We start from the raw sequence: 12,518 nt of genomic DNA on the forward strand, positions 1-12,518 counted from the left end.
TTCTGCCACTAATTACCCATGTTCTTTTTGCTAAGTTGCATAGTGACTCTGGACCTCTGTTTCCTCATATGTAAAATTAGATAGTTGTGCCATAATAGATCATACAGTTCTAAATTTATCATCCAGTAGTTATATAGTCATAACTGTAGACTATGAGACTGTAGACTAGAGAATTAGTTTATCAGCTCTGATTTATCAAATGAGAAAATATAAACTACTTTGCAAATCTTAAATTACTATATAAATATTAGCTGTTATTATCATTATTATTTTTAAATGGCTACCAATTGGCTAGATTTTATTTTTTCTATGCATTTTTCTACCATTGTTAGGTTCTAGAGGAAAAAAAGGAAATGTGGAGTTGAATTACCTAGGATAGTTAACCTAAAATTAATTGCCTAAGGTTATTCAATTGTGAGGAAAGAAATCTAGAGGAATCCTGAGATTGTGAGAGGTTGTGGGAAGAGAGGGTTTTAAGCATAGGATAATTTTTTGACTTTGGGGTATGGTTCCTTTTTTTGGTTTGTTTGGGGGCACCTTGATCTCCAGTCTTGCAGCAATCCTTAGGAGAAGCCAGAGACTGCACCCAACCTTGGAATTTTTGGTGATAATACAGTGAAAACATTTGGTGATCAGCCAAGGGCTAGAGATGAATTTTTCCTTGATTTACCAGATAGGAGTAAGATAACTGAGGGGTGAGCCCATCTTTCTCCATGAGACTTTGAGACTAGAATACTGAAAGTTTTTTTTCACTAAAAAGGCATTAGTTTGGACCTAGGAAAAAAGATCAGAAGGCTGTGAAGGTGAGGTAAGATTTCAGACCCCACTGGGAGTTATGGTTGTCTGCCATTCCATCATTTTAAAACTAGCATTGTTAATTTCATTATCACTATAGTCATGAATCTGGGAAATTTCAGTTTCTGTCAAGGTGTGGTACTACTTCCCTAGACTCCAAACTCTATATTTCATTAGTTTTAATTCTCTTTTATAAAAATAGACTCTGATTTATGTAGGGCTCCTATGTAATCCTTCAAGTCTCTTTTAAGTTGGAAAGATTAGAATCTTCATGGGATGGGGGCTGAGCCATGAGAGACTAATATATTATTATATTTATTCATATCTCTAAGCAGAAATCCAAGTTGCATGAAAAGGAACTGTGGGATTCAGAATCAGACATGTGCAAAGAGAGTCAGAACCAATTGTGCCATTTCAGTTACTTGGAGTATTAGCTGACAGCTTGGAAAGCTTATCTGGTGACTTATCCAGATAGAGTTCTCTGAATAGATATTCCAAAAAATCTCTTAGTGCCAATGAAAAGTAAAAGTTTCTGTGGATAAAAGCATGCCCTCCTCCATTCTTATAATTATTACATATAAATATAAATAAAGCATAATTTTAAAAGTTTCTATTGACTTAATTATTTAACATCTTTCAGCTCTTAAAAGTTTAGCATCCGTACATACCTGCTAATTCTGGGGCTAATTTCAAAACAACAGTTCAACTCAACAAATATTTATGAAGCTTTTACTCTGTTCAGGACATGATGCTAGACCTGGGGATTTGACAATGAAAAATTACACGGTGTGTAAACTCAAGGAGTTTACAATCTATTGGGGGTGGGGGTTAAGACATGTATGAAGATCATTAGGAATTAGAAAGTGGCTAAATGAATATATTATGAAGAGTGGACCAAAAGTCCCTCTAAGAAATTATTGAAAAGATATAGAATGTCACAGCAAGTAAACAGTATGGACCACCTTCAGGGAACCAGCTGCATTATGAAAGGATAATGTTTTGTCTGTTTGAAGAATCAATCAATTTACCCAGCATTTTTGAGCAACTACTATGCTCCTGGTGTGATATAGTCTACAAGGCTATGAAGAGTCAGACATGGCTTAATGACCCTTTTTTGGCACTGGGCTAAGTACTGAGGGTACAAAGAAAAGCAAAAAGGAATTTTAAAAGCTCTGGTTTTTATATAGCAAGTTCAGGGTATGAGTTTGGTATTCCACTTGATATCTGATGCAATAATGATTACACCATTATCTACATTTATCATCACTGTATACTTGCCTTCTTCCTTATTTAGGGCCAATGTGTGTTTTAAATAGGATAGCTAGGTGACACAGCCCTGGAATCAGGAGGACCTGAGTTCAAATGTGACCTTAGACACTTACTAGCTCTGTAGTAGGCAAGTCACTTAACCTTGTTTGCCTCAGTTTCCTCATCTGTCAAATGAGCTGGAGAAAGAAATGGGAAACCACTCCTGTATCTTTGCCAACAAAACCCCAGTCATGGAGAGTCAAACATGACTGAAACGACTTAATAACATGTTTTTAAAAGGTACTTTCTTGCTTTTTTCACCCCTTGCAATGGTTTTCCTTGTTTGAATTTGCTAATTGATATTTCTACATCCCCTGTGCTTTGCCTTGGCAATTTTTATGCCTTCTACACAAACATAAGTGGAAAATCACCAAATTTATATTCCTGAAAGTTCTGTTAGTCTTCCAACTACATTAAATTACAAAATCTGGTGTGTTTAAAAAAAATCACTTAGAGTAGTTTGAACAGATGTAAATGCAACATAATATAAATATGTATAATCAAAATAAAACATATGGAAAGAAAATATGTGAAGTAGTATTTAAGATAAGAACAATGCTTTATGTTTGTGATGACTAATTAATGCATTTTACACGGCATGTAAATGAGGCTTATCATAATCATTTTGTTTTCTAAGGCTTACAAACTAGGTGAAGATTATAATGAAGGATAGATGCAAAGTTAGAATTGGAAATGGAGTTTTCTGGAGCATGTACAAAGCTCATTAAGCAAGGGCAGAATGAATAGAATCACAGAAGAGTTGAATATTAAAGATTCTACAGACTTCAGAAGTAGATTATCTACATTGGTGCTTCTAAACATCAGGGTCTTGAACTCCTCAGGGACTTTGGATCGATTTTAGGGGCTCTTGAAGGTAGAGTTTTTAATTGTTTGATAAATTAAATTTCAATATAATTGACTTCTTTTGAAAATACATATACAAATATAAGTATTTTATTAGCTTGAACCAAAATCTGCTCTCCTTTGATTATCACCTATTGCTCTATTTTTTTGTTGTATAAAATCATATTGACTAAATATCTTTCATATGAGAACCCTTTGCAAATTTGACAGCTAACTGTACTAGGTTCCATCCAAGTTTTTTCTCTAGGCTAAATATTTCTAGTTCCACAAACAGTTATCCAAATCCATCATTTCCAGACAGAGGAACTATGATATAATAGAGAAAAAGACAGCCTTGAGATTAGGAGAATCTGAATTTAAGTCCTACACACAACTGGGACGGTTGAGATACACCATAGATATTTCATAAGAGATATTTCATAAGAACTTTGATATCAATTGTGAGAAATGGGAGACTAGTTCAAGACTATCTAGCACAGCATTTCTGCATCAAAGAAGAAGCTGTACTCTATAAGCAAAGCAGAATTGCAATAGTTCAAAAGCAATGTGAAATGTGTAGAAACATCTCCTTTCCAAATGTTCATATGGACTATTTGTGCTCACCCTGTGGTAAAGCCTTTTGAGTTTATGTTGGTTTGATCAGCACCGTTGGACATACTGAACATTGACTCTGACATCATGATGTCACTTTGGTCCCCTTTGATTGAGGACAACAATAAAGGAATGTGAACCTGGAACAGTCACTTAACCTGTCTCTCAGTGCTTTGGGTAATTCTAAAACTATGAGTTTCAGAGAAAGTACTGACTTTCATTGGTAATAGGAGCTCCCTCTTCTTGGAAATTTCTTGTGCCAGTGAGGGTATGACTCCTATCCCTACACAGACTTTTGCCATGGTAGTTATTCTCTTTTAGATTCCTTCAATTTTGTCAATGTCTTTCTTAAAAGTGTTCAGAAACAACTGGAGTGAAGTCAGTGCCCAACTGGGAAATGGTTAAATGAATTGTGTTATATCAATATAATGAAATATTTCTGGGACATAAGAAACAATATCTGTGAAGAATTTAGAAAAGTATGGGAAGATAGATAAACTGATGCAAAGTAAAATCAATAGAACTAGGAAAACAATATATATTATGATACAACAATGTAAACAGAAGAAAAACAAAGACAAAACCAAATATTATTTAATTAAAATGATCAAATTTGAACCTAAAGAAGAATTGGAAAATTTATATTGACTTTGAATTTTTTTTATTACATACATGAAGAATGATGTAACATTGCAAGATTGGCAGACCTGGTGCCTATATTAGTTACTTTTACTGAACTATTCTCTTTCTCTTTCTCTCTCTCTCTCAGTATTATTGCGCCCATCATGTGTCAGGCCCAGATCCTTTCAGCAAACATTTTAACATAACTAGTATATGGAAACTTCCCCAAAATAATGTTAAATATTTAACATCTCTTATGCTATAGCTATTTATTTTGGGATTCTTAGAACACAGGTGACAATATTCACAGGCCTATAATATGATTTTATTTTGGAAAAAAGTATCTGAGATTGTGTCTAAATATCCTAATCCAGGTATTTCATCTAAGAGTTTCCTAATCATATCCTATTTGATTTCACTCAATTAAATCTTGAATATTCCTCAAATGTAACTCATTCCATAGCCATCACAATGCTTCTGACTCTACTCCATGCTTATAACTACTTTAATCTGACAAGGACAAAATGTTTATATGAATAGTCACTTGATTTTTCATAGGAAAAGACCGAGAAAAGACATGGTAGTTTTCTACTTAGAATCATAACTGAAGTCATTCTTCTTAGAACTTTGGAACGAGAACCACAGAAGAAGGAATAAAAGGAAGGGCAGGAAGGAGAGAATTCAGGAAAGAAAGAATGAGGAAAGAAAACAAGCATTTAAGTGACTGCTGCAAACTAGGGACTGTGCTGTCATAGAGGACCAGTGATGGCCATTCAGTACTTCTCTCTATCCATGTCACTAAAAATCTCAAGAGTTAATGTGAAGGTCTCATATAACTTTAGAGAATGAAATATGTGTATTCCAAGTCTCATGTAAATCAGATTTATCGTGATTTTTTTTTCTTAAGAAAATCCTAGTTTAGATCTATGGAATATAATTCAGTCTGGAATGGTACAGAAGATAAATTGTCACTTTTGTACTTATGGGTAGCCCATAACTGGAAAGAAGGGACAGAATGTGGGACCAAGAAGCAAAATTTCATCTTCTATTATAGAAACCTCTGTCTGCCTATCAGGCTCATAGATTCAGGACTGGAAAGGATATTAGTAATGATTTAGTCCAATCACTTGATTACAAATGAGGAAGCTGAGGCACTCCTCATCGCCTCCCCCTGCCAAAAAGGTGAAACAACTTGTTTAAGTTCATACAGGGAGTCATAGAGCTGATATTTGAACTCAGGACCTATGATTTCTGCTCCTGAGATTCCACTTTTCTCATTGCCCTTTTAGGCTATATGTATGTAATGAGAAAAAAAGTTCTTTCATGCCTCCACAAGATGATAGCTGAAAAGCTGGAAATATTCTGAGAGCTCAGCTCATTTAATCCACTCCTATTATAGATGGGGAAACTGCGACCCAGAAGGATAATATGCTTGGCTTAAGGCCACAGAGCCAAAAATCGAACTTGGGTCTCCTTCCAATTTCAGCATTCTTTTCTCTATCCTAGTAATGAGAGTGTAGTTACTCTATCAGGGCTCCCCTCACTTGATTGAAGTCCTTTGCAGTGGTCCTCAAAGTGTAGTCCAAAGAATTGTTGGGGTCTCTGAAACCCTTTCAGAGGGTCTACAAATTCAAAATTATTTTTTTATTTCTAATATAGTAAATAGCTATAAATATAACCCATGTGAACAAAAATTCTTTGAACGGATCCTTGATTTTTTTTTAAACAACATAAAAATACTGAGAACAAAAGTTTGAGAACCACTGCCTTACAATCTTATATTGGTTTGAGGCAAGGGAATGAACTAATTATACTTTAGTTGCTACTTAAGATGGAGAAAAAAGAACTAGAATGGTTCCTGACCATTAATTATGACCATGTTCCCCAATTCCCTGTTTTCCTCTTATACTTTCTCCTATTTCCATTAACACTTTTACCAAAATGGGAGTTTAAAAGAAAAGAGGAGGAAGGAAAAAATCATTTTGGTGTACTATATGGGAAGGAGTGTGTGAGTACATATGTGTACCCTTATCAATGGAACCAAAAATTCTTGAAGGACTGTTATTAAATTCCAAGACTGGAAGGGTCTTGGAATTAAATCATTAAAGAAATTAGTGGAGACCCACTTTCTTCTTCATCTTAGACATGGTGATCACCATAAGATACTCTGATGGATATTTAATTATTTTACTTTCTCAAGTTTAGGGAATAAATAATTCAGCCATGAATAATTCTCTAAGAAAGTTTATAGTACCGGTAATGTCTCTGTTATAAAGGTAAATTGAAATAAAGTATCAGATCTCATTAGAGCCAATCAGTCAAATTTTGTCTTGATTTATTGTATATAAAGTAGAGCATATATGTATTTGTCATGTTCCCTAGTAACCAGAAACATGTGTAGTACTAAAAGGTGAGGTGGGGGAAGAAAAAAGAGATCAGATTCCTTATTTCTTTGGGAACCATTCAGGAGTACTTGGAGTATCTCCCTCTGATAGCAAAAACAAAAGGAGAAAATTGTTGCCTGATTGGGAGCATTTGGGTCTTGAGACAATCTGTACAAATCCTTGGATTCAGATTTGCTTTCTCCTTCAAGCCCAGGAAGGTGCTTTTAACTCATTTATATGGATGAGGAGGAGGAGAAAGGGAGAAGCTTCCTTAGTGTGGAGGTGGAAAGTGGGAAGTGCACACACACACACACACACACACACACACCACACGGTTGGAGAGGATGCTGTTTCCAGATTACTAGAATTTAGCTCTTGGGAGAGAAGGGCTGGTTAAATCATTCATTTGTAGGTGAGCACAAAATCCCTCTTCTGAGTAGCCTTGTGTATTGCCCACTAACACTCTCTGTGCTTTGTCCCTTTGGTAATCCTTTCAGAACTGAGGCCCCAGGGCAACAATTGAGTGTAATTTAGTCACACAGCATCTTTGTATAATGGAAAACATTTCTGCCTTCCTCCTTTTCATCTCCTGCCAAAGAGAGGGAGGCAACATAGTAAAGAGGATTTGGAGTCAGAAGTTGTTCAGTTATTTTTCAGTCATGTCTGACTCTTCATGACCTCATTTTATGTGCATGTGTGTGTGTATACACAAAAATAATGGAGTAGTTTGCCATTTGCTCCTCTAGCTCATTTTACAGATAAAGAAACTGAGACAAATAAGGCTAAATGACTTGCTTAAGGTCACACAATTAGTAAGTGTCTAAGGTAGAATTTGAACTCATTCCTTCTATCTACTGCACTACCTAGCTGTCTGTTTCCTATTTCTGTGACTGACCTTAAGTTCCTCACCAATCTCCCTCCCTAGACTTCATTTTCTCATTCTGAAATGAGGGAATTAACCCAGAGGTTTTCTGAGGTCCTTTCCAGGTTTATAACTATGAACCCATGTTCTACAAATGTGCACTTGGAAAAATTGGACTCAATGAATAGGCAGTGGGAAAGGAAATGAACCTTGAGTGAGAAGAAAATTGTAAGGAATACAATCTCTCCTGTAGGATAAGGAACATAAGATCACAACACTGGAAAATTTTTGAAGGAGTGATTTCTCCGTCCCATGCTTACCTTTGTTTAGACGTCCCATCACTGTAAATTCAAAATACTTGCTGTTATCTGTTGAAGAATAAAGGCCAAATATGGTGGCAGAACTTTTTGTCTGCAGCTTAAAGGTTGACATCACATAGACTTCATTCAGGGTGGGATCCATTAAGATTGGTTTCAGGAAACTCGTAACCAGTTTTTGGTTTGAAGATGAAAGAAGATCGAAGACTGTAAAGAAGCAACAGTGGAAAGTTAAACAGTCGATTAAACCACAAGCAGTAACACTTCTACAGAATGAAACCTAACCTTCCACTACTGAGCTTTGAGGCCAGATACCAGGTGACCCTGTAACAATTAGCCCTTTGCTTACTTAGAGTAAACAAAGACTCCCCTTACAAGGCTGAATCACTAGCGTTGTTTTATAAAATAATGGTATGGTAATTTAATTCATTGGTCTAGTCCTGTAATCCCATTTCTCCCACCTGAAAAATTCTCATAGATCCTTCCTGCCCATATCAATGTCTCGGCAACTGTGCCCAGAGAGGCATTTAAGGAAGTGTGAGCCAGTGGTTGCATGGGACCAGCAGGAAAGAACTGAGACAGTACTGAGAAACACTCCTGCTTAGGAACCAGAAATGAAGAGGAAAAAAAGAATGACTATGGGTAGAACATCATTTTTTTTTTTTTTTTTACCGATCATTCCTGTGGCCCAAAGAATGCAAGTGTTGCTGTGGGGTCCCTTACATGTGCTGGGTACAAAGGAATTAATTTAATGTTCACACTGACTGACCCTTCCCTAAAGCCTTTAATGCCTCCTTGGAATAGAGGTGGCTCTAGGATCTCATGCTAGAGAAGTGAAAACTTTGATGGGAAGGGAAAAGCTTGGAATTCAATTCTAGGGCTAAGTATAGCCCCATCACTACCTAGTGCTGACTTGGAGAGAAGACAGCAACTCATGATGACTGTTTAAGGGATGGAGGAGGTTGTTGGTGAAGGGACTACCCATCCTGATGAGATCACAGTTCTAGCTCAAATTTGAGTTCAGGATCGGAAAGGAACCAACCTAGGGACCTGGGATATAGAGCAGAGCAGTAGAAAGGGCTCTAGGTTTGGGTTTGAATACTGACTCTGCTACTTAATATCAGTGTGACCCTGAACATATGTCTTCATTAGTCCTTTGTCTATAAAATGAGAGAGTTGGATTAAATGGCTTTTAAGCTCCTTTTTGGCTCAAAAATTTATGATCTTTAAGGTATCGAAGAAAAATAGTCCAGTCATATAATGAAACAGCAGAGACTTTACAGATGGATTGCACCAAAGGTAAGCCAGTAGTTGTCTCTAATTCTGAGTATGCCTTACTTTAAATGGAACCAGCCAGTCGCACTTACTTTCAAAGATTGAGCTGTGTCATTGAGCCAAGAATGTTCACGGACTATCTAGCAGGGGAAACAGCATAAGTTGCAGCTCTAGTAGCCTGTATGTAGCATTGGAGAACTTCTTTTGGTCTCTTAAAAAAAAATCTACTCTCTGAAAATTAAGAGGCCCGTTATTTTTAAGAGACAAAAAAAAATCAGATTTTAAATTCGGTTGATTGGATATGTGCTGAAAACCACCAGTGCTTTGAGAGGGCAAGGAGACACACTGTGTAGTGCGTGAGTGGCAGTTCACATCCAGAGCCATTGCCTAGAATTTGTTCTCTGTGTGGTGTGAGGGAATCTTGGCCAGAACATGAAGGCTGCTACCTAATGTGTTTCAGAAAAAGGGAATGGAATCTTTAAATCTGGGGAGGAATGGAATTTTGAGACTTCCACCTGTAGAGGAGAGGGAGAACAAGGCAATACTGTTTAAAACTTCACTACAGGAGGTTCCACTCTCCAAAGAGAGTCTCTGTAATCTTAAAATTCAAGGATCACTCTCAAAACTAAACACATTTGATTTATGTTCTTGCTTTTTACCAGGATCCCTTCAGTGACTTACTGTGGGCAAAAATCTCACTTCCTTTCATCTGCACCATTGAGTTTTCTTCTCTTATGGAGTCATGGTGGAGATTAATTACTGCTGAGCTGCCCAAGTGTTTTCAAGAGGAAATGATCTCTCTGTACATTTATTCCATTGCTGAGGTTAGCCCTCAAGGTAAGCATTACCTCCTGGGTTAGAGGCAAAATTTCTGTTCCCAAATGAATTCAACTAGTACATTGTGTATTTCTAGAAAGTTCAGAGGAGAAAGGAACTCTGTAGTTTCATATTTTCATTGTTTTCAGAACTGGAAGGAACCTGATAAATTTGTTCAACTGTAAATAGGAAATTTCAGATAAATAGATATATTTGACACTTGAGAAGTCTACACTGATCAAATCAAGCAGATAATTAACAATTTTTTGTTGCATAGATTGTGTATAAGTGTGTACAAGATAATCCTACCCTTATTCTGTCCAAAGGAGTAGGGGCTACCCAGACAATCCCTATTCAGACAGAATTTACAAAATTTATCAAACAAGAAATCTATAAATGTAATTCAAAATATCGCTTGTGACCTGCCAAATGACTTCTGCAGTAATGAAATCTCTCTTGAGTTATGTAAGGAGGAGAGTTTCCTTACTCCGAAGTTAAAGTCACAAAGAATTCAAGTTGCAGAGCATTTCAAATAGGTTTTCCAAACACTAAGGCAGAGGTCCAGTGCACCCTTAAACCACTCTTCTGATTGTTTGGGCTGGAATTGAGCAGGGCAATTTGCTAAAACCCTACAGGAATACCGAGGTTATTGGAGAGCTAAAGATCTTTGAATGTAGATTCATTTTGGAAATATTAATATTCTGAGATCTTCTGAGGAATAAAGAAGCTTCTAAATATTTGTGTGCTTTTTTTTCTTGTTTTATTTCCCCAGCATATTAATGATCTAAGTCTGCCACTAACTTTAAACAAACAAAGGCCATAGCTGAATAACACATAACACTTGCTATTAGCTCTTCTTACTTGAGTAATTCTATCTTTTTTTGAGGTTTACATCATTTTTCTGAAAGGGCTCTTCACATATTTCATACTTAAATAACAAAAAGGTTTGAGGTCTGACTTTTTAGAGTGGATAATATTTCTCCATGAGAAGAAAAGAGGAGGGATTACTCAGCTCCTCTCAAATCCCAGGTGATCCCAGGGTTCCCTTTGCTTGCTCAGGGGAGGAGACAGAAAAGCTTCAGTGGAAATAGGAGAGGACACTTTGGAGGTGTTAATGGGTATGACCAACCTGGAGAGTATTTTTCAGAGGCATACCATATCTCAGAAGATTTACAGTCTTTATTTATAAGGGTGTCCAACACATTATGGGAAAAAGCTAGGGGAAAGGAAGGTCAGGAATACTCAAACCTCTCTCTGAGGAGAAAAACTGATTTTAATAAGTATAAGAAAGGCTATTTTCCAGACTCTTATTTTTTAAAGAAAAATCTTGTGGAAAATGCCAGATATTTTCACACTCTTCCCCTCTCTCAAAATTTAGTATTCCTGTCTCTGCGCCTCACCCCTTACCATGAAACAAACACCTTCCCATTGCAGGAATGTGATTATTTCAGTCAGGTTTTGAGACAGAATTTTCAAGATGGACAGGACCTTAGTGATTTTTAGACATAATTTTTTGATTACATGATTGTTACTGTTAGTATCCTGTTCTTAAACTTTGACCTATGGGAGATAGAAGAGATGGAGAATCAAGAATTAAGAGGAACAAGAGCTACCTTGCCAGACTCATTTGCATCAGGGCAAGCTTCAGACTAGAGTGATTTGATTTTTAAATCTGCCTGTCCATCGGAATTCCACTCCTAGTTCAGTGGCAAGCTCTCAGCCCGGTCCCAACCCAGGGACAATCCCTGAATCTACTTACCTTGAGGTGCAGCTTGGGCTCCAAAGCCTGGCCAGGACTGAAGGAATATGTGCAGGAAGAGGAAGGCAGCTTTGAGTGTGGGCAACATAGCGCCTTTTCCTTATTCTGTTGGCTAGTGAGGAGAGCAGAGGGCACAGCAGCCCAGATGTTCTGTCTGTGTGTGTATGTGCGTGTGTCAGTCTTGGAGCAGCTCAGGTGGACGATGCTCAGAACTGGGTTGTGTCCGGGCCAGACCTGTTCCCTGTGCAGTTCAGCCCCTCCAGTGGAGGAGACTCAGCGGTGGCACGTCTAGGGCCAGCCAGACGGGAGCTCTCTGAGTGGGGCTCAGCATCTAACGGGGCTGTTTATGCTCGGGGCTGCCCCTGGCCAGGCGCTGGGGGAGGGACCGAAACCAGTTGCAGCCCCCTTGGCTGTGACTCTCTCTTCACGGGTTGGGAGGCGCCGGGGCGGGGTGGGCGGGCGGTCGGGTCTGGATGGACCCCAGGAGGAGCCCAGAGGAAAAAATGGGGGCCCGAAAAAGGATGGGGGCCAGAGACTTGGAAGGGCACAGAGCAGGAAAGTAAAGGAGTCAGACGGTTTCTGGGAAACAGGAGATAATAGAAGAGGGACGTAAAGAGCGGGAGAACCGACGGACGGGAAATGAATGAAGAAACGGGGCGTGAGGAGGGTGATGTCAGGGAAGGAGAGCCAGAGAAAGAGGAAATTAAGTGAAAAAATAGTACGAAGAAGAAAGCAGGGAACGAGAGACTAGGGTAAGGAAGATGGGGGGGGGGGTGGGGGGAGGAAGAAAGAGGAAAGGAGAGAAAATAAGGGAGGAGAGAGAAACTGACACACCCAATAGACTGACCATCCTGGGCTCTCTCCTTGATTCTCTCCACACTTGATACTTTCTTTGTGCCTGTCTCGTTGATTTTCTAATTGTTCTT

The 12,518-nt window shown here is 38.1% G+C and overlaps 1 protein-coding gene across 1 annotated transcript in view; it reads right to left on the reverse strand.

The window, feature by feature from the left end:
* The window catches only part of THBS4 (thrombospondin 4), a 53,257-nt gene extending 41,334 nt beyond the window's left edge, over positions 1–11,923 (reverse strand). Inside the window, exons 1-2 of the mRNA XM_051991720.1 lie at positions 11,593–11,923; positions 7,746–7,949 (exon numbers count right to left, since the gene is read on the reverse strand). Coding sequence (XP_051847680.1) covers positions 7,746–7,949; positions 11,593–11,680 — 292 coding nt within the window. The 5' untranslated portion in view covers positions 11,681–11,923. The remainder of the gene's footprint in view (positions 1–7,745; positions 7,950–11,592) is intronic.
* Positions 11,924–12,518: the final 595 nt, after the last annotated feature.

This window comes from Antechinus flavipes, chromosome 1 (genome assembly GCF_016432865.1).
Source record: "Antechinus flavipes isolate AdamAnt ecotype Samford, QLD, Australia chromosome 1, AdamAnt_v2, whole genome shotgun sequence".
Classification (NCBI taxonomy): domain Eukaryota; kingdom Metazoa; phylum Chordata; class Mammalia; order Dasyuromorphia; family Dasyuridae; genus Antechinus; species Antechinus flavipes.